This window comes from Marmota monax, unplaced genomic scaffold, assembly GCF_021218885.2.
Source record: "Marmota monax isolate L192 unplaced genomic scaffold, Marmota_monax_Labrador192_F-V1.1 WCK01_AAM20220418_F8-fsc00217, whole genome shotgun sequence".
Taxonomy (NCBI): Eukaryota; Metazoa; Chordata; class Mammalia; order Rodentia; family Sciuridae; genus Marmota; species Marmota monax.
In genome coordinates this window covers 1,098,465-1,121,063 of record NW_026692031.1, presented here as the reverse complement: position 1 = coordinate 1,121,063, position 22,599 = coordinate 1,098,465, and the positions used below count along the sequence as shown (strand labels likewise).

Genomic DNA, 22,599 nt, shown 5'->3' with positions numbered 1-22,599 from the left:
CTACAGTTCCACTTTAGGAAACTACAGGGGGGGGCGGGGGAAAGCAGATTAGGCTTCATCCAACAAAAAAAGGAACAAATTAAAATCAAGACAGAAATCATTGGAATTGAAAACAGGAAAACAGTAGGGGAAACCCGATAAAATCCATGTTGGTCCTTTAAAATCAACCAGATTATTCAGCCTTTAGCTCAGGTTAAACAAAAAAGAAAAAGAAAAGAAAAGACAGAGAAGAAAATGTGGATGCACCCTAAGACAGAGCTCATTTTGTCAGGAATTCCCCCGGGAAAGCGTGGTTCCTGCCTGACCTGACGGGAAGAGGCCCACGCTTGTCCCTTGACCCCCCTTCGGCTGGCCTTTGTTTGGGTGGGGTCCAGGCCTCCCGGCAGCACTTGGTTCTGCAGGTGAAATTCAAAGAGGCCCCGCCACCTGGGGCCTCACACTTCTGCTTTCTGGTGTGTGTTTCAGGCGGACACTTGAGGAAAGGCGCTGGCCTGTCACGCACACACTCCTGGCAGCGGGCGGCCCTCCAGCTCTCTCTCCGTCTCAGCAATTGGTTTTTTAAAGTCCTCTCTTCTGCACTGGGGCCTGCCTGAGTTCCATGCAGCCTGGTCTCCAGCCTGGGATCCTCCGGCTTCCTGTGTCAACCCAGGGAAGGAAGGTAGGTCAGATTGGCAGGAATCCAATCAGGAGGAGACCCCGGGGGTCTCAGGGCTCCTGTGGCTGTGCCCAGGAGGGCGATGGTAGGTCACCTCTGTGCCTGTGTGTTCTCCCCATGGCGACACGTCCCTCCAGGGGGCTAAACCACCCTTCGGTCCCGTGTCTACCCTTTGCCCCTTCCTTTGAGCATTGGACACACGTACCTGCCGGGTTTATGACAGGGACAGTCATACAATCTAAGCAACTCTCAGAGGCTTCTGGAACATTTTACAATCACGAATCTCCCATGATTATATTTAATCGTTGGGGAAAAAAATGAGTTTATATGTGCTCAGCAACACCCTGGAGATTTCTTAGTGTCCCTTTTGTTTAAGTCAGGGAGTTTGGTTCTTGTGGCAGCCACAGGGTCCCCGTACAGCTTGTGCTAATGACATGGAGGGACTGCAAAAGTAAAAATAGAGTCTGGAAGCTGGAGACTTCTGCCCAGCACCTGCGGATCAGACAAATGTTGTGTCTACTGACTGTGTCTCTGCCAACCGCCGCTTCCCCGCCGCCTCCGTTCTGAGAAGCAAGGGTGTTGGGGCTTGGAGCAGGATCAAGGAGAGCTCTGTACCTTTACTTCCCTGGGTGCTTTGCCCAGGCAAGACAAGACCAGCAAGATCTAGCAGGCATGTTCCGCAGGAAGTCTTTAACTCACTGCTTTGCCGAGTGTTGGTATCTTTCCCAGAGGACAGTGGCAGTGAGGTGGCTCCCGGGACACAGTAGAGGGTTGAGTTCACTGGGGAGATGTTCTTGCTTAGGATCCACGCGCCCCAGGCCACTGGCTGAAGCCTGGCTCTGTCCTCCCTGTTCCAGAGAGCAGGAGACAGACTTTGCTAAGGTATGACCTTGGCCTTGACCCAGTCTCCACTGAATTATTCACAAAGCCCAGCTCTTTTTAATGACTCATGGCCTGTGTGCCCCTCCCCATCCCCTGAGCCCACCGGTGTGAAGTGGGCTCTGCGTGGAGACTTCAGAGCTGGCACCCAGGTGAGGTGTCTAGCTGGGTCCCCTGCTTCAGGCATCAGCCTGGCGTGGGTGACTGTCATTGTCCTCCCCTCTTCACTTCTCTGCCCAGGGTCAGGGTCCTTCTTGGGCTGGTTGCTTATTTGTAGCCAACTATGCTGAAAGTTCACACCCACGTGTGGACACGGAGGCATATCATCTGGCTTACGGAGCCTCCGCTGTGGAGTCTCAGGAGGTCTGTAGGTTTGCTGAGGAGGTCCGCCCTTCCCGTATGCATTTCCAGGGCTTCCAAGTTCTGAAGGGGCAGCAAACGAATTTGGTTTTGAAGCTTTGGATGGTGTTTTCTTCTAGGGCAGCAGCTCCTGAATTTCCAAATGACAGTGAAAGCCAGGCTGGCCACGCCTAGCTTACTTTTTGTTTCTTGAAATGTGGGTCTTGGTATTCTAAAGAGTCCCCTGTGCTTGCCTGTGGGTGCAGACACAGGGGTGCACTCTGCAGAGTGAATGAGAAGCATGATTGCCTCTTGGGAGAGCACCGGGAGGCTGGGGACAGGCTCTGCATGGTGGTCTCCCAGAGGGCAATCCCACATATCCACGATGAAATGCCCACCAGGTAGACAAGGGGCTAATGCAGGTTGAATGTGTTCCGATTTCCATTCCTTCCATGTTGCAAACCCTGGTTTGTAACGACATGCTTGCATCTGCATGGTGAGACCCTGCTATAGAAGGCTGTGAACACCCACCCAGGGCAGACTAGTCGAGGGTGGTGGTCTGTGGAAGCAGGTGCTGTGGGGGATGATTCCTGTAGCATCTCTCTTTGCTTGGTCATTTCTCTATAGCTAACCAGTCCTGCAAGACTGATTCTGTCTCTTAGCTTGAGCTCATTCCTCTTTCTTATGAAAATTAATGTAACCCACAGAGGAAGTTTTTCCTTTTACCCAAATCTTGACAATTTTCTCAGCTTCAAACCATGAAGAAAATTCCCAGATGCATCTGAACAGGGCTACTTTGCATTTGAGTGGCTGTGTGGTTTCGAGTATGATAAACCTAGATTTGCATCTTCCTGATTTTGTTTCCCTAAATGGTATGGATTTTTTTATTTTGCATATTATTCACGATGTTTGTGGTTCAGCAGTGTAGCAAAGCATTTGCTTATGACACTAAGGATCTTTGAAAACATGGCTTTGAATGGTTTGATAGTATCTTCTTAGATGCCTATGCCATAATTAGCTTTTACTAATTCCTTATTTTTTAACAGCGAGGGTATTTCTAATCATCAGTGCAAGAGGGATGAACACTTGTATAAATAGATCTTTGTCCACATCAGATTGTTTCCTTGAATTCTTGGAGGTAAAATTGTTACATGACAGGATGGCACACATCTCTTAATACACGCTGGTATGGATTTATCAGGTAATTATCTTCGCTGCTGTTTGCCCAGAGGACCTTTTACTTCTGCCACAGTCTATATGATATGAGGTACTCTTGTGGCCTAGAGATGGGAAAATGAGCCGCTTTCCATGGCTAAGTGCTATTGGAAATGTTTGCTACAAGAAGTTACAGGGCTGGGGCTGGGGAAGCTAGCACCTGCAGGAGCCGTGCTTCAGTGGTCTCAAGAAAAGCAGAAGCCCCAACCACAGGTCTGAGGCCCTTAGATAACGAGGACACACAGGGCATTCAGAACAGGCTACAAAGGTTTCCTCTGCTGTTTCCAGGTCAAGCTAGAAAATGCTGGAAATCAGACAGATTCAGAGAACAAGAATACTGTGTTCAAGAACATCGTCATAGGTGAGTGGTTTTCCCAAAACATTGAAGCACAGTGGTATGTTTTTGTGAATGAGATTCAGGGACAGTGAGAGGGTGCAGAAATTACTTAGAGTCAGTGCTCACTACTTATGACTTTCAGATTTGCAAATTGATCTATTCATTAATATGTACTTGCAACCCCCAAATCAATACAGTACTTTTACCACTGTTTGTATAATTGTGCAAGGTGGTAAAAAGTCTGCTGACACACATGCTCAGGTTGAATAAGAGACATTCTGCCTCAGGTTGCATAAAGAGACACTCTGCCTTCTTGTCTCAGCCATTCTGGTGTGAACAGGTGTCCCTTTGCCTGGTCTTTTTATGGCCACTTTGGAGGGGGCAATTTTGTGCTTTCTGTTGGTGACTTCACCATGGAAAATGGTCCCAAGTATAGTGCTAAAGTGCTGTGTCGGGTCTAAGATGTGCTTTACAGAATGAAAATGTCAGCTTTATACACGAGTTGCAGTACTGATGGCCATGAGTCCCTATTAATATATCAACAATATATAATGAAGTCATTTTTTTTTACAAATATAAACACACAGTTGATAAAAGGTTATATATTGATCAACTGATAAAAAGGTAACCAGCCAGCCGGGCGCTGTGGCACAGTAATCCAAGCAGCTCAGGAGGCCGAAGCAGAAAGATTGCGAGTTCCAAGCCAGCTTCAGCAATATAGCGAGCGAGGCCCTCAGCAGCTCGTAGAGACCCTGACTCTAAGTAAATATAAAAAAGGCTGGGGATATAGCTCAGTAATAAGCGCCCCTAGGTTCAATCCCTGGTACCAAAAGAAAATAAATATGTAGCCGGAGGATCCCAAGAATTTAACTTTGCATTTTCCTAAGGAGCAGTGTTCAGAATTTGCAAATGTGTTGTTCATGCTATAGAACAGAACTACCATGCATAACAAGAAACCGCTGTATTTTGTTTCGTGCATGAAATGAAAAGAGAATAGAACCCAGATTATCAATACTGAAGAAATGGAGAGAGGAGAAAATAGAGAAAGAAATGATACTCTGAGGGTTTATAAGTTATGATGTTAGTGACAGTGAATCAATCTGAACTTTGAGAATCGTCTTTCTTCCTGGTTGCCATTATCTGTAAGTGCTGGGCTCAAGATTGTGGCTCTTGCAGGATTTGGGGATCCAGTTCTATCCTGTGGTCTGAGACGTGGAGATGAAGAAGAGAGCATGAGGCTGGCCACAGCCACACACGGGGCTCATGCAGCTTAGCGCTCCTCTTGCTGACCTCCGACTACCTTTTCTCACCTCTTCAATACCAGAAAGGCGTATCCTGGCTCTGCCAGGAGTTTTTATCCTCAGTCCCCCTGGCTTTAGGTCTCGTTTATCAATAACTCCTTCGTATATCAATCAAGCACTGGTTGCTTCTGTCACCCAACCCCATTGCACTTACTGTATTAGGTGTCTGTTGCTACCTAGCAAATTGCCCTAAACTTAGTTGATTAAAACTATAGCAATCATTTATAGGTTGAGAGCACCTCATTCAAAAATCCAAAATTCAAAATGCTCCAAAATCTCAAAAATTGAGTACCGACATAGAAAATTCCATACTGTGAACCTCTGTATTATGCATAAAATTATTAAGATTATTCTATTAAACTACCTTCAGGTTATATGTATAAGGTGTATGTAAAGCACAAGTTAATTTTTGTGTTTATCCTTGTGTCTCATTCCCAAAATTTCTTCTTGGTTATGTACATAAAAATATTCCAATTTTTTAAAAATCCAAAATCTGAAACAATTCCATTCCCAATCATTTTGGGTAAGGCCTACTCAACCTCTGTTTTCTCTCATCATACTTGTGATCAGGTGTTTGAGACAGCTGGGCTGACTCAGGGTCTCCATAGGGCTACAGTGACCTGGGCTGCAATCTCATTCAAAGGTCTGAGGGGGGCTGGAGGACCCTCTTCCAAGATGGTTCCCATGGCTGGCAAGCCCATGCTGACTGTTGGCTGACGCCTCGGTTTCTTTACACACGGGCCTCTGCTGCTATTCACCCAGAGAGCTGCTTGAGCATCCTTACAACATGGCCTCTGTCTTCCCCAAGGGTGAGCAATCCACTTGAATAGCCCTATTTTGTCATGCTAGACGGAGGGGAAACTACAAAGGCTTTTTATGGATCAGCCTCAGACATTCCACACATCATTCTGAGGTCAGCCAATGGATGTGTGAGGGTGTGAACACCAGGTGAGACTCACTGGGTGCCATCTTGGAAGCTGCCTCCCAGAGAGACACTAGAACTCTCCAACAAACTTTGCAGGGTAGAGACCCATGGTGAAGGTAGCCTCTATTCTGGGGAGCAGGAAACAAAATGGTAAACACATTTACTCTAATGGAATGTCAATTCTTGTGACATTGGAGAACACAGACAAGAAAATAAATGAAAAGTTATGAACGTGAAGTGGGCCAGGGAGTGGGTTGGGCAGGTGTTGGGTGGGCATGAGGAGCTCTGCTGCTATTCACTGTGTTAGCATTCATGCTGGCTCCTCCTCTGCGGGAGATGGAATCCCTTCTACTGGAGTTATGCATTCTGATGACTTTGCACCTGCCTTTTGGATCTGTGCCTAATCTACTTAGAGTGCCCTTAAAAACAGCAGCTCAGAGTCCATGAGAAATATTGTGCTCATGACAGCAAGTGTGAGGCTATTGCTCTTCATCTGTAAGATAGATGAAGATAGAGCTGCCCAAGCGATATGTCTCAATCTAATATATTTTTAAGTACAAAGGTCAAACAGTCAACTTATTTCTGGAACTGGAGAAACGGACTCCTAATGTCCAGTGAGAAGATACAATGGTGTCAGTCGGTTGTAAAACAATACAGGGAGGTTGAAATAAAACATGTGGGAGACATGCAGGTGCTTATTAGATATAGAGGGACTCCTCGCCATTCACAAGAATGCATTTCCACAGGTTCAGGGTGGGCTGCTGGTGGGGCTGCTCAGGGCCAGGGCAGACAGAGCCAACCCTTGGAAAACAAATAGGATTCCTTTCCAGATTTAACCCCTCACAGTGTGTCATGTGTGGAATGAAGCCTGATTGGCACCCGATTGGCACAAGGGGAGTTTTTGTGGGAAGGAAGCACTGTCTCCCACAGGCCTCTTATGATCTGTCCACCATGGTCATGTGGGTGTGTCTTGTCTCTCTCTCTTGGACAAGCGCATGCGCATGCACACACACACACACACACACACACACACTCCCTCCTTCCAAGTGTGGGGTTTTCTATTCCTTTCTCTTCTGCATCCCACCATGACCTAATCCTTCTCTATTTCACACTTCCACTCATGAGATACCAATGGTCCTGGACAACCCTCCGTATTCTCCATTCATTGCTGACAGTTATTTATTTTTTAATTTGTGCTTTTTAGTTATATATGATAGTAGAGTCTATTTGGACATATTTATACAAACATGGGGTATATCCCATTCTAATTAGGATCCTAGTCTTGTGGATGTACATGATGCAGAACGTCACTGTGGTGAATTCATATATGAACAAAGGAATCTTATGTCCAGTTCATTCCACTGTCTTTCCTATTCCTATCCCCTTCCTTCCTTTCATCCCCCCTGTCTAATCCACTGAACTTCTATTCTCCCCCTTTCTTTATTGTGTGTTAGCATCCACATATCAGAGAGAACCTTTGACTTTTGTTTTTTTGCGGGGGTTGGCTTATTTCACTCCGGATCCATCCATTTACCAGCGAATGTCATCAAGTCATTCTTATTTATGGCTGAGTAATATTCCACTATGTATATATAACACATTTTCCTTACCCATTCATCTGTTGAAAGGGCACCTAGGTTGGTTCCATAACTTAGCTATTGTGAATTGTGCTGCTATACACATTGATGTGGCTGCTTCACTGTAGTGTGCTGACTTTAACTCCTTTGGGGTATGTGTGTGTATGTGTGTGTGTGTGTGTGTGTATACACCAAAGGAGTTAAAGGTGGGATAGCTGGGTCAAATGGTGGTTCCATTCTTAATTTTTTGAGGAATCACCATGATTACACAAATTTGCAGTCCCACCAGCTCATTGCTGCCATTTATTATGGTGGCTTTGGTATATTGCCATCCCCTTTCACAGGTGAAGATCTGTGACACTAAGGTGCCCAGGTCACATGGAGCCGGGATGGGACACCAGCCTTTCCATGTCCCAGCCTCTGCTCTGTGCCCATGACCTTGCCTTCATCTGGGCCAGCAGGCACCAGTCCCATGGGTCTCCACGTCTTTCCAACCCTCCCTAGCCTCTGCTCGTGAGTGATGATGCTAACAAAGTAGATTAGGGTCGCTTCTCCATCTAATTTGTTGGTGAAAGAGCTAAAACCTAGAAGGCACACTTGAGATCTGTGGCCAGGCCACAACAGCTAATGCAGTGATTTCCAGGTGTGGGTATCTTTGTCCCCAAAGAAGATTGAGCAATGTCTGGAGATGATTTTTGTTGTCATGACTGGGGAATGGGATTCTATTGGCATCTGCTGGGTAGAGGCCAGGGATATTACTAAATAACTTCTAAACTTTAGTGAATAACACAGCCCCCTGACACACTCAGAGCAGATAGAGGCCCAGCCCCAGTGTCAAGAGCAATTGGGTTGAGTGACTCTGCACTAATTGCAATGAAGGATGCTAGATGAAAATAGATGGAACCAACAGAAGGAGTGGTGGGGTGAATGCAGCTGCCTTACTATGTAAATAAAGGGTGGGGGACGTGTTGTAACCACATGTGAAAGGGAAACTCCAACCTCCAGAAGCCCAGTGTAACTTCTGGGCAGCTGGGGCCATCCATGCCTGTGCTGATAGACCACCGGGCACAGACCCGGGAGATGATGGCAGTTAATATCAAAGTTAGTGGCACTTTTTTTTTTTTTTTGAACCTAGAGGCACTTTACCACTCAACTATATTCCCTATCCCTCTTTTTAAAAAAATATTTTTAGTTATAGATGGACACTATAACTTTGTTTATTTAGTTTTTTTGTTTTTTAGGTGGTGCTGGGGATTGAACCCAGCGCCTCATGCGTGCTAGACCAGCACTTTACCACTGAGCCACAACCCCAGTATCTCCAGCAGTCTCTTTTTATTTTATTTTCAGACAGGGTCTGGCTAAATTGCTGGGGTTGGCCTCAAACTTGAGATCCTCCTGCCTCAGCCTCCTAAGCTGCTGGGATGATAGGTGTGCGCCATTGCACCCAGCTCGGCAGCACTTTTAAGAAAGGTTTTAGCAATAGGATATCACGTAGGCAAAGTCAGGGTGCCGACCGGGACATGGGAGTTTGTGAAATATCAGGTGAAGAAGAATGTGTTGATTTGCAGTAGCCACTGTGGGTGTGCAGACACGGGGAAAGAACTGCACGTGTGCTTTGTGTCCTGGGGTCACATGGAAGATTGGGGCTGGAGAAGAGTCCGATGAGGAAGCCTTTCCTGCCAGAAGCATCAGGCATATCCTCATCAGGAAGAGCCAGTTCCTTCCCCCTAAGAAGCTATGAACTCACACAAGAACCAAGTCCCGACCAAGTGGCTGCAGGACATAAGTTTGGACCTGCTTATCGCCAAGGGTCTCTGGACGCGCAGCGACTAGACATTTAGACTGTTATTAGAAAAGCAACATGCATTCATTGTAGAAATTCTAAAGAGGAAGGAGCAACATGTTTCTATTGAAGAGGTATTTTGTGGAGAGCTTGCAGACCCTGAAGCATGAGAAAGTCAGCCAAAGTTTTCAGATCTTTGATGCTTACATTTAGGATACGAGAAGGCTTACAGTGATGCTATGAAGGGAGTAGGTTCTGTGGTTAAGTTAAATATGAGTGGGGAGCAGACTCCTGCATCTGGACCATCAGGGACCATCTGGACCACCCTCCTTAAGAGGATGATGTCGAACTGAGACCTCGGGTCAGAGAAGGAGAAAGGCAGCCAGGATAAAGGTCCATGGCTGGACACGGACAGACCTGACCCATGAAGACAGGCAACGAGTTATGTGGCTGGACAGGGGGAGCGAGCTAGCCTGGAGGTCTCAGGCCAAGGCAAGGAGAACCTTGTAGGAGAAGAGAGTTTGGAATGTGGCATGAGGGGAGAGAGGTCACCTTGCCTGTGAGTAGGGAACAGACAACCAGGAGCACAGGGCCAAAAGCAACGACCAGACTGCTCTGGTCTTCATATCCATGCCTTCACCTGAAAGATGGCGGCTGCTGCTTCTAGGGCAGCCCAGGGAGATGGTGGGAGGCAGAAGCCTCGGGATGTGTTCTCAAGGAAGACTGCTGACAGAGCCCAGGAGACCAGCTCATCTGGCCTCTTAGAATCCTCGGCTTCTTGGCCGATGGGTGGACCTCAGTGCCCACGCGGGCTGCTGCCTCTTTGGGAGGGGAGCCTGCTCCACCATTGCCCGATGCTTCTGGTAGGAGCAGGTTCCTTTCTGACCTGAGATGTGCAGAATGAAGGAAAGGGAAGACGTCTGCCAGTCTCTAGGTCTCACCCTGACCAACCAGGTGCAGCTGGTGTCATTTCCTAAGTGAGGAGACTGAGGGAGCCATATGTTTGATAAGGGGATTGGCATGAGGAATTGAAAGCCCCTTCTCGGGTCTCGAAAGGTCAAATTGCCTATTAGATATCCAAGCGATGGTAGATAAGCCAACATACAGGTCAGGAGCCCAGTGGAGAGAGATGAATATCCATTAATCCACCAATATTTCCTGACCACCCACCGTGTACCAGGAGCTGTTAGGACCCTGGAGACCTGGCAGTGGACAGAGGCTTCCCTATTCTGACCTCCTAGAGCTGGCCCTCTGTTGGAGGGGAAGAAGATATACTCAAATGTGACAATCAGTGATGATGTGTTAAAGGGCTGTCACCTTTCGGAGATTTGCTGTAGGGAAAAATTAAGTAGGGAAGGGAGAGATGGGACCCAGGGAAGCATGAACAGTTATTCCACGTTAAAAATCATTTTTCTATTCTAAGGGCACATTTAACCTGCATCATGAAAAGGCCCCAATAGAGCAAGGAATTCTGTTTTTAAGGGGCTCATCTGGCACCTGAAAACCATTTCTGCTGAAGAGCTACCTGCACAGGTGTGTGCTGAGGCGTACGGTCTGGTAGGCTGAGGGGCACAGGTATTGGAGCGCCTTGCTGGGGATCATGTGATGTCACCCCCCTGTCCAGTTGTAACTAAAGGTCTTTTTTGTTTCTCAATTTTCTGCTTTAAAAAAAAAAAAAACTGGTTATACACATGGAGAAAAATAACTGGCAATGTTGAATTAACAAAAAATACAGAGTGCGCTCTAAGTAGCACTGAGAAAATGATCCCCAGGGGAAGTGACCTTGAACTCTGGACTTTCCCTGCAAACAGAGGAGAAGGGGTGGGGGAGGCGGTGAGCAGAGTGTGTAAGAAGCAGTGACAGGGACCATGGGAGAGTTCATGGGACGCAGGAAGAAGGCTCATGGCAGGTGTGTGGCTGGCTCCCCCTGTCTCTGGTGGTGGAGAGGCCACAGCTGTGGCCAGGACCCAGGCTCCTTGAATTTGCCATAGTGGGCGAGAGCGAGCATCTGGAAAACAGAGCTGAGAACAGCAGTCTGGCCGTGAGGTTGGGGTGGACGGTGGCTGGAACGGAGTGACCATCTTGAAGCTCGGGAAAGCGGAGGGTGGAGACCAGGACCGAGTCGGGGGGCAGCCCTGAGAAGGCAGAAGTGCCGCCGTCGCTGTTCCATCGCTGATCTGTCGGTGCCTTAAGTTTAATAGTGCAAGGGTGCCATCAGCAGTCCCTACAGTGAACCAGCTCTCCTGGTCAAAGCACCCCACCACACAGGACAGGGTCACTCTTCCTTCAGATCTGCACCTGGTCACCTCCAGTACATATGGTCAGAAGGAAGAGGACCTCTAGGCCAGGATGGTGCTAGTATTGAGCACAGGGGGCTCTTTTTCTTCCCAGGGAAACCAGAGGTGGCCTTCTGCTCAGGAAGGAGGTGGAAATGCAGCATCGGGTGGAGGTTCCCAGGGTCTGGGAGGGTGGGGGCAGGGGCAGGAGTCCCTGGGGACAGGGTTACAGTTGGAAGGTTCTACTGCACAGAAGGAGGACTGCTGTCGATTCCATCTGGAATGTCCCTCAAAGGCTCATGTGTTGAAGACTTCAGTCTCATCTGGTGCCACTCGTGGGAGGTGATGGAAACTTCAGGAAGCAGAACTTAGTTGGAGGAAGTGGGGGTCTCTCTCGTCCCCTCTCTTTGTCTCCTTCCTGGCCACCATGGGGCGGCAACCTTTTCTCCACCACGCACATCCACCACCATGTGCCTCCTCTTTGTAGGCCCATAGTGACAGGGTCAGGTGACAAGGGACTGACACCTCCAAACAAGAAGCCGAGATAACCCTTTCCTCCTCTAGGTTTATTTTCTCAGGTATTTTTGTCACAGCGACCAAAAGCTTATAAACACAGTGACTGTCAACAGTATATTGTACATTTTTTTTTAATATTTATTTATTTATTTATTTATTTTAGTTTTAGGCAGACACAACATCTTTGTTGGTATGTGGTGCTGAGGATCGAACCCGGGCCGCACGCACGCCAGGCGAGCGCGCTACCACTTGAGCCACATCCCCAGCCCCAGTATATTGTACATTTTAAAATAAGGGGGTTTTGAAAGTTTTCACCACCAACATATGATAACTGACGTGGATATGCCAATTACCTGGATTTGATCAGTGCACATTTTATACATGTATCAAAACATCTCACCATGCCACGTATATTATTAGAAATGAAATAAACAAAACCAAAATAAGCTATAAAGGACTTGTACCTCAGAGGGCCTCTAGAGGACCCCAGGACCTTGTTACAACCTGCTCTGCCTTCTGTCAATACACTTGAACATGAGATTCAGGCCACGTTACCAGCAGAGACGTAGCTATTACTAATAAACCAGTGAACTTTCAAAGAAAATGTAATTCCAATTTATATCGATTAAGAGATGGTTGTTAGCATTTCATTTAAAATATTGTTCCTTTAAAAAGTTATTTAGTTGGAGCTCTTAGTGGATTAAAGATACCTGAAGAGGGACATGGGGACCTGGAGGGGGTATGAGCAGTTAGGGACAGTGACACAGCAAGGGGCCTATGAGGTACTTCTGTAAGGATGGGTGAGAGTGGTCAGGGGTGTGGGGGAGGCCACAGGGGGCGTGAAGTGAGCCGAGGATAGGGGGTGGTGTCCATGGCAGCCCTGGTGATGTCCAGAGAGCCGTGGATGGGATGCCCGGAGTGAGACTCATGGCAGGGGGCACAGGCAGCCTGGAGGGCGGGACAGTCTGTGCAGCACGGGAGGGAGGCCGTGGGAGGAAGCGTAGTGGTCAGGGTGTGTGGGGTCAGTGGTGAAGGTCAGCAGCTGCAGGTGAAGCCGCTGTCGTGGTGCAGGGTGAGGACCATGCACCACAGCCCTTGGGAGTCACTCCTGGGAGAATGCAAGACTGCAGAAGGTCCCCCGTGTCCCTTGCTGGGCACTGCCAGGGGATCCCCATACGGGCAGGAAGCAGCTGGACGCTGTGGCCTCCCCAAGATGGCGGGAAGAGCAGCACAGCAGGCGCCTGAGAGGAGCAGGACCCTGGGCAGCCTGCAGGGTGGACGGAGGCAGGAGGGACAGTCCAGGCCCTACAGGCCCAGCACCGCTGGCCAGGAAAGTGTGGAGTGTGAGAAGAGAGGACTTGGGGCGGGGCCGAGCCTGCGGCAGACACCTGGCGAGAGAACCAGGGGGGAGTCAGGATAGATGCACCCCCCAAAAGACACTCGGCTTCACCAGAGACGTGCCCTCCTTCAGAGCACCCTCAAACTAAGAACGAGTTAGACCGTGCTTAGAAAGCACAGGCTCTGAGAGGAGACTCGTCGGACGAAGAAAAAATAGACATTAACGGTCAAATGCTGTGACAAGCAAGCGAAAAAATGACTGTGCATCTTGTCACACTGGACCACACCCCCGTCTTCGCAGGGCCCCTCAGAGTGAGGAGAAAAGTCAGTGACCTGCATCAGGGGGGCATTCCTGTGCTGTGCAGCCACTTCTAGGACAATTCACATCCGAAGGGGTTGTTTCATATGATCACGTGGGGGCCGCGCTATGTATCATGTGGGGTGTGTGTGTGTTTGTGTGATGTAGTAGGTGGATATGATGTGGCATGTGGTGCAGGCATGTACATGTGATGTAGGGTTTGTATGATGTATGTATGGTGTGTATATAGTTGTTATGTGTGTAGTAGGTGTGGTATATGTGTATGTGATGTGTATCTATGCGGTATGTGGGATGTGATGTGTGTGGTATGTGTGTAATTGTGCCGCGTGGAGCATGTTTGGTGATGAGTGGTGTGTATGGTGTGTGTTGTATGTATGTTGTATGATGTGTGTATGTAAGCCACATGTATGCATGATGTGTGATTGTGATATGTATGTTGTGTGAATGATGGTTGATGTGTATATGTGTGTGGTATATTGTGTTGTAGGTGTGGTGTGTTGTCTGTTATGTGTGTGAATTTGATGGTTGATGTGTATATGTGTGTGGTATATTGTGTTGTAGGTGTGGTGTGTTGTCTGTTATGTGTGTGAAGTATGTGATATGTACATGATGTGTGTATGTTGTGTGGTGAATATGTGATATGTGGCGTGTTTATGGAGTGTGTATGATGTGGTGTATGGGTGATGTGCATGACATGCGTGTTGTGTTTGTGGGTTGTGTGTGGGTTTGGTGTGTTTGTACGGTACCTGTGGATGTGATGCAGTGTGTATGTTGTATGTGTGTGTATGATGTGTGTGTGGTATGTTGTGTATGCCTGAGGTGTTCGGGGAGTCTGGAGAACATGAAGGGGCCAGTGCTTTCTCCCCAGATGAACAGTGAGGCCATCTGGATGATTTCCTTCCATAACCAGTCCCTTTAGGTTAAAATACACACCTCTGTGGATACCTCCTGGACATCTCATTTACAAAGCTCCATGTTAAAACTGCATCTGCACCAGGTACAGTAGCGAATGCCTGGAATCGTAGTGGCTCAGGAGGCTGAGGCAGGAGGGTTGCAAATTCAAAGCCAACCTCAGAAATTTAGCGAGTCCCTGAGCAACTCAGAGACCCTGTCTCTAAAACCCAGTGCAGTGTTGGGGAGGCGGCTCAGTGGTTGAGCACCCTTGGATTCGATCCCTGGTATCAACCAATCAGTCAATCAGTCACCTTTGTCTGCAGCTCCATTTCCCCTCTGCAGTGTGCGCTGGCACCTGGCGGGTAGTACCTTCCTGCTCAGGTGTCCTTGTAGCTGTGAGTCTGCGCTATCCGTCACCCACACCTTGGAGGAGCCCTGGTCACCTGGGAAGCCATGTCACAAAGGGAGGCGGTGGAGTGGAGTGGAGTGGGGTCGGGGCATACTGTCCCCACGCTCAAGCAAACTGCAGGAGGATGTGGCTTGGGTGCCTCAGGCAGCTTCTGTCTGGTCTCCACCCCAGACCTCGGGTGGGGAGGCCTGTGGTGACAGAAGGGGACAGTGTTCCATGGTCACGGATGAGGCCCCCACGGCTGCTCTCTGGATTTCAACTCCCCCAGGGGCTACCTGGAGGCGGCTCTGTAGTTTAGATACAGAGGAAAGGCGTTCAATAGCACCTTCACGGGCAACGCGTCCTGCGAGGGGCAAGTTTTCTCAAAAATCGTCACCATCTCCAAAGCAACCCTGGCTTTAAGCTTGTGTTGGTCTCTGCTCCTGGGTGCTGCCGTCCACCCACACGGGGAGTGCCTGAGCCTGTTTTGCAATAGCACTTCTGTGTACTTCTCTTTTTAGTAGGTTTCTTTTTAAAATTTTTGTCCCCCACCAAAAAAAAAAAAAAAAAAAAAGTGAATTTGGTCACTTTGGCCAAAGGCTGTGATTTGGGTTGATTATGCAGAGGGCGGGTTGGGAAACCGGAAGTTGTGTGAGCAGAAATGACAGTGCATGATGGGAAGTCCAAAGAGGGAAGCACTTCCATTCTGAGCTGGGAGGATCTGTCTCCACCTGGCAAGGGTTCAGAGGGATTTAGCCCACATTTCTTGCAGCTTGAGTTGCTCACTGAAGTCTTCTCATCTTTGTCTTGTCCCCAGGTGTTTCCCTGCCTGTGCCCTGTCACTTCCTGAGGAGACAGCGCAGGCATGGCCAACAGCCCAACAGAGAGCGCCAACCACCTGCCCTTCTTTTTTGGCAACATCACTCGGGAGGAGGCCGAAGATTACCTGGTCCAGGGGGGCATGACAGATGGGCTCTACCTGCTGCGTCAGAGTCGCAATTACCTGGGTGGCTTTGCCCTGTCGGTGGCTCACGGCAGGAAGGCACACCACTATACCATCGAGAGGGAGATCAATGGCACCTATGCCATCTCAGGTGGCAGGACCCACAGCAGCCCTGCTGACCTCTGCCAGTACCACTCCCAGGAATCCGATGGCCTCATCTGCCTTCTCAAAAAACCCTTCAACCGACCCCCTGGAGTGCAGCCCAAGACAGGGCCCTTCGAGGACCTGAAGGAAAACCTCATCAGAGAATATGTAAAGCAGACATGGAACCTTCAGGTGGGTCTCAGTTGGACCTGCACCCTGTGTTCATGGGAACCTGGGACCCCACACAGATGTCCCCATGACATACAAACCTAGTGTGCCCAAATGAGCACCCAACTCCTTAACCATTAATTTTAGCAAAAAGGCGACTGACTCTAGGAAGATTACCATTCCTCCTTTATACCCACCGCTGAGGCAGGGAAACTTCATGCCAGGGATGTGGCTTTCTGCACTACAGGAGATGTTGCCACCAACTTCATGGTGGGACTTTCCAAAGAGACATTGGTATTTACCTAACAGGGTCATGCCATGCATAACGATTGGCCCTTGAATTTACAGCTTCTTAATATCTCTTGCTCAGTGTTCTGTCTCACACACATAGGTGCACCACCGTTTCTTTGGCTGCCTGGCATTGGCCACTGGGCACGATAATTTATTTGACTAGTATCCACTGATGAACCCTTTTATCAATTATAAATACTGCTGCCAATGATATCACTCTATGCTAATACTAAGCTGGATTGCAGTATCTCTGGTATAAAGCCTAAGAGTCAAGGTTTGCCACGGCAGAGGATGCTTGTGTTTAATTTGGACGCGCGCACAAAAGTTTGCCTCTGGAAAGTTGGCAAAGGTGTCCACATTCTTACCTACCCTCCCTGCTCTTCTCAGCTACACATTTGGGGTGGTTTTATTTTTATTTTTACTTCTTGGGTTTTTCTTGATTAATACAAATTCAAACACTGGTTTCTTCGTTAATAACTCTTGAAAAGATTGGTTTCTTTCCCACCAAGAAAGACAAAGTAGTTGATTCACTAAGCGCTCGGCCAAGTTTTCCATCTTTGATCTCCATCTTGCTTTGCCCACAGGGGTAAGAGTTTTAAACCCGTGCTTTCTGTGATGACACTTCCTGCAGGTACAGGGTCAGTGAGGTGCTAGGTGTAACTAGGTAAAGGGGACAGGACACCTCAGGTGCCTTCCTTGTTCACCTCTTAGGGCTTCTTGACCTAAGACCTTCTTGGAATAACCAGAACTAAGTGTCTACCTACTGGATGATTTGGTTTTCTGGGCCTCAGTGTTTATACCAGGTGGTATTCAACGTTTTGTCTGGTTTCGAAAAGGCCAAACTCTTTCTTCCAAAACATCTTTCTTATTTATACACTTGAAGGTATTTAAGTCACCATCAAGATCCTACAGTTTGTTTTTTTCTGAATGAATGAATGAATGGATGGATGAAATCTGATCCTCCTTGGTCACATTAGAGCTCACCAAACATCAGACATGGATTTTGTGATTTTTTTTTTTTTCCATTTCTACCTGGTCCTGCTCATTCTCTCCCCCTGGTCACACAGGGCCAGGCTCTGGAACAGGCCATCATCAGTCAGAAGCCCCAGCTGGAGAAGCTGATCGCCACCACAGCCCATGAAAAAATGCCCTGGTTCCATGGGAACATCTCTCGGGATGAATCTGAACAGATTGTCCTGATAGGATCAAAGACCAATGGAAAATTCTTGTAAGTATTATGTCTTTTCCCCCCACCTTCTACCTCTGGGCTTGCTTGGACAATTAAGGGGAACTCGGCTTCCCCGTGAGTAGGCTCCATGTGACCCAGGAAGGGGTCACATGTTTTCATCTGATGACGCACGTGCTGTCCTGTCCTAAGGACACTACATATTTAAACGATTAACCATGATCCAGTGGGTTTTGCCTAGTGTGTCCCTGAAGTGCACACTCTTCTTGGGTATAGAGGGACTCCATGTTTAAAGAAAATGGCATTCAGCCACATACAGTTGAATAATCCTTATCCAAAATGCTTGGGACCAGAAGTGCCTTGGATTTCTGATATTTTTTTTCTAATTTTGGAAATATCTTGGGAAATACACATTGTGTAAGGCTGTATAAGAGAATCTCATATGGTATCTTCGGTGCACCCGTTTTGACCCATTACGTAAGACCAGGTGTGAAATTTTCCACTTCTGGTAACATGTTCAAGCTCCCAAGTTTCAGATTTTGGAACATTTCAGATTTTCAGCTCAGAGAGGATCAACCTGAATTCCACTTTTCATGGCAAATATGGGGAGCACAGACAGTGTCTGTGATCATCGAACAGAAAGGCAAACACAAATTTGTTCCTTCAGATCCTCCCACCCCCAACCTCAGACTGGACTTCTGTTTTTTTCTTGGAACTAAGTGCTAGCAGGATAGATTTTTTTTCTTTTTTTGTTTTCAAAAAGATTCCTGGGAGTAGTTTATATAAACAGTGACTATAGCTATTTAATCAGAATGGGTTTGTGGACTTCAGCTTCATAATCTCAAACACCAGAAGGTATGAATCCTGGGTTCTGTTGCTCGTTGTCTTTATTGGGTCAGTGTAAACCTGAATTTGAGAAGGTCCTGGGAGGAGTGGGCCAGCTGGGTGGAGTCATGGTCCAGAAAAGGTTGAGAGCTGTTTTGGGGTGAAAGCACCTGTCTCCCAAGGTGCTCTGGCAAGATGAAAGGGCAGATGGTTGCTGGCAGAGAGAAGGCTCATGTGCATTTGTCACAACTCAGTGTTCCCAACAGAGATGCTTCCAGGGGACCACAGAGGACCCCATTCTTGCCTCAGAAACTGAACCGGAAACAGTGAGGTAATCTAGTGGTCAGGCACATTGATGAATACCGGGCAGACTCTGTCAACTTTTTCTAGGAACAGAAGTGTATTCCCTGAGTATCCACCTATTTAAAGAATTTTTCTCATAGTTCTGATTTTTTTAAATGATTTTAAACACAAACTTAAAAAAATAAAAAAGTAGCCCGGGTTGAGATGCATGATGTCAGATTGTGACTTTCAGGGTGATGCAGCCCCAGCCACTGGCACTGATGATATACAGAAGAAACGGTGTTTGCCCTCCATGCAGACACCTAGAAGCTCATTTTCTCCAGGTTTGGACTTCTTCCATTTCCTCAGCAATAATTTCCAACACACATGTCACAGGACTGCATTCTTCATGTATTGAGTGCCCGAGGGACAAGACCCAGAGACAAGGCCTTCTGGCTCTTTGCTAAAAGGACCTGTTCTTAGACTCTTTGGGAAATAACCATGGAGCAGATTTTTATTTCTCAAAGTTACCTGTTGCTGAAAAAAGTGTTTGCACCCTTCTTGGGCCCAAGTCCTGTTCTCACCTTCTTTCTTCAAGGCCATGTATGAACTTCATGCAGACGACAGGGGACCCAGTGTGCATCCTTGTCTGTCTGCTGCATAGACTGACATCCCATGCACCCTCATGTCCCTGGGGTTCACGATTAATACAGGAGAGTCTCAAAACTACTGTGCATCTGTATCAGCTGGTGTTAGAGCTCATGCAGTGCAGGGGCCCAGGGGTGAGGGACCTGGTGTCCATTCGCACTTTCAAAGTCCCCCCAGTCCACTCTATGACTGGGTTCTTTTTTGAGAGGGGGGTGGGTACCGGAGATTGAAACAGAGGCTCTTAACCATTGAACCATATCCCCATCCCTTTTTCACATTTTGTTTTAAGACAGAAACTTGCTGAGTTGTTTAGGGCCTTGCTAAATTGCTGAGGCTGGCTTTGAACTCGCTATCCTCCTACCCTCCTGCCTCAGCCTCCCGAGTCATTAGGATTACAGGTGTGTGCCACCGCAGCCAGCTATGGACTGGGTTCTTGCTCTGCCTTACACTGTAATCTCCAGTCTCTTGGATGCTACCTTGCTTGTTGCCCACACCCCAGCCCCCACTCCTTCCTGGTGCTGCCAAACATGCTGGGTTGCCCACCATCAGCACCCTTCAGTTCAGGCCTTGTGTCAGGGAGGTTACTAGTGAGAGGCAGGAGCCCATGGTGGAGCTGGAGAGTCCCCACTTCACAACCAAGGTTCCAACGCCAATTGTAGGACCTCGGACTAAGGGATAACCTTCCTGAGGCTCAGCTTGTCTGGGTCTGGGGTCAGTGGTGATGTTGCCTACTGTTGCCTTGCAGATTCAATGAAAACACATGCCAAGCTCACAGCAGGGCGTGGACTCTGGGTCCATACCCGTCTGCGTTTTTCTCTCTCCACTAACTTTTAGTGTTCCTTCTCCAACATTAGCACCAGGAAATTCTCTTCACTAGGAACCTTCATGGTTATTTGTCACAGATAAAATACAAAGAGGCATCCTAGAACCTTTACTACTTGAAGATCTTATTTATGACAATGAATCCTCCTGCAATACTATACCTAAGTGGGGTGCTTGGTGGAGACCAAGCACATTTCTGCGGGACAGTGGTATACAGTGCTTGCGTGTCTGAATGTGGGCTCGTGTACTTTTGTAGACTGTGAAGTTTCTAGCGTCCTGATTTTGGCCCAGATCCTCCTTGTGTCTGGCATGGAGCAGGGTCTACGTCAACAAATGTGATGATTCTCCCAAGTTCAGGTTGCCCCCTCGCTGGTCCGGATTCCTTCACCTAGGCAAGTGTCCGCTGGTGTTTATTTCGTGGGAAGTAGAGCTAACAGACTCCAGTGACTCTTATGAGCCAGCAGCAGATCTTGAGGCTGCACATCTGCCATGAGTACTTCTGTCTTCAGTCTATGACAGGCATCTGTCCTACCTACCCCTGTGAGGATGCACCACGGTTGCAGGAGATCCCAAGCCTGGTTTTGAGTGATTCAGATCTGACCTGTCCTAAGATGTTCCTTCCTTCCAACAAATAGCCATGGCACAGGGTTTTTGAAGTCACAACCTTGATTCCAGTCACGGCTGGGCATCCCACTTAGAAAAGGGGGATGTCACCAAGCTGTTGGTTTCTTTCTCCTAGTCCTTCACAAGCCCTTATTTACATTTTCCCAAAGAAGGTGGCTTGTATCTCCTCTCCTGTTAATTTATCTGCTCATCTACCCATGAACCAACATTACTGGAGTCTGTAGTTCTGTAAAGCACCAAATACTGGGTGCCCTGAGGGGTTCTGCCGTGGGAGAACTCAGCCCTGCAAGTATCTGCCTTTGTGGAGCCAGCTTCTTTAATGAGAGACACTGAACGGTTAGAAGTGCTCGCTACGGTCATCACTCCACATCCATGGGGGGATTTCTTCCAGGATCCCTTTCAGATACCAAAATCCACCAGTGCATGAGTCTCTTGTATGAAATGGCGCACTATCTGCACATAACCTGTGCCCATCTTCCCAGATACTCTAAATCCTCTTTACATAGCTTGTAACACCTAATGTAATGTGAATCTTGTGGAAAGAGTTGTCATTCTATGTTATTTAGGAAATAATGACAAGAACAAAGTCTGTGCATGCTCAGTACAGACTGATTTTTTTGTGTGTGTTTTAAATAATTCAGTTCCCCAGTTGATTGAACGAGTATTGGATGTGGAACCTGTGAATATGGAGAGCTGACAGTCTGTTGGGGGCACATAGCTAGGGTCCTGTTTTATGCCAGGTGGTGAGGGAGGCCTCACTGTGAAGGAGAGACCTGTGGCCATAAGGATGCATCCCACCTGAGCTCTTGTGAGTGCCTCGAGGCAGGGGTGTGCTTGAGGGCTGGGTCCCCATGGGAGGCCAGCGTAGGTGGTGCAGAGGGAGGAGGGTAGGGGTGGAGGAGGGGGGATAACCTGGATAACTTAATAATAACTCAGGCATTGGTAGGCTCTGCTCCAGGTGAGTTGGTGGGGCCACCTTTGGGATAGTTAGGGCTAGATGCACCAGGTGTTCAGGGTGGTCTTTCTGCCTCTCATATCCCTAACAGGCTCTGGAGAGAAAGGGGGCCCACCCTTCAGAGCCAGGCCGTGACATTCATGCGTGCTGGAACAGTGGGGCAGAGTTTATTTTTTACTGTGACCTCGGGGTCTTTGCCTTCTCATGCCTGAGCACAGGAGCTGTGGTTAATGCTTGTGGGAAGACAGGGTGGCATGTGCCGAGCTCTGCTGCAGAGTCCCCAGGGCACAGTGCAGAATGTCCCTGGTGCCCCATGTTCTGTGTCTGGGCTTCCAGCTCCCTCGTGATAGGACAAGCTTCACATTCCCTTTGAGTCCCTGTCCCTTCGTGCGGTGCTCAGGATGATGGCTCTGTATAAGGTACGCAGGGCCCACACCCTTCTCCATGTGAGTTTGTGGTTAGGGGCCACATCTCATTTCTGTCCTTGTTCTCCCGGCAATGTGGCAACAAGACAGAAGGCAGCATTTGAGGGCAAGGACTGTCCTGGAGTGTACTTGGAGACAGGGCCCTGTAGAGAATTTGGGGTTTCTGAAATTTGCTTTTGTTAAGATCTAGTGATTCCCTCCACGTAGCCATCCATCCCTCAAGGAAGCAAAGGTGATCCAGCAGCTGTTGATGACTAGACATCACCCATGAGGTGCTGCTTTGCAGCGCAGACGGGTAACTAAATACAGCCAGCTTTCCATTTACGTGGGTTCCACATTCGTGGATCTGATTTTTTTTTAACTTGTGATTAGCATGCATTTGGTTTTTATTAGATGTTTCTGAAATTAAGTATTGATATAATTAGTACACATTGGTGGTTTTGAAGTGTCTTGTATAATAACACGTAATCATTTTAAATTTTTTGTTTTAAGGCACAGATAGAGGTTTATTAGGAAGGTAGATGCACATTCAAAGGAGAATGTA

At 47.9% G+C, this 22,599-nt stretch overlaps 1 protein-coding gene across 6 annotated transcripts in view; it reads left to right on the top strand.

Moving 5' to 3' along the window:
• Nucleotides 1–22,599, top strand: part of Syk (spleen associated tyrosine kinase) — an 89,726-nt gene that overhangs the window by 26,290 nt on the left and 40,837 nt on the right. For 2 of the 6 annotated variants that reach the window (XM_046453972.2, XM_046453956.2), the window contains exons 2-4: nt 466–658; nt 15,560–16,021; nt 17,356–17,516. In XM_046453972.2, the coding sequence (XP_046309928.1) occupies nt 15,608–16,021; nt 17,356–17,516 (575 nt within the window). In that variant the 5' untranslated portion in view covers nt 466–658; nt 15,560–15,607. Of the gene's footprint in view, nt 1–465; nt 659–3,376; nt 3,450–10,434; nt 10,545–15,559; nt 16,022–17,355; nt 17,517–22,599 lie in introns of all 6 variants that reach the window. The other 4 variants (XM_046453964.2, XM_046453961.2, XM_058582722.1 and 1 more) reach the window with 4 other exon arrangements.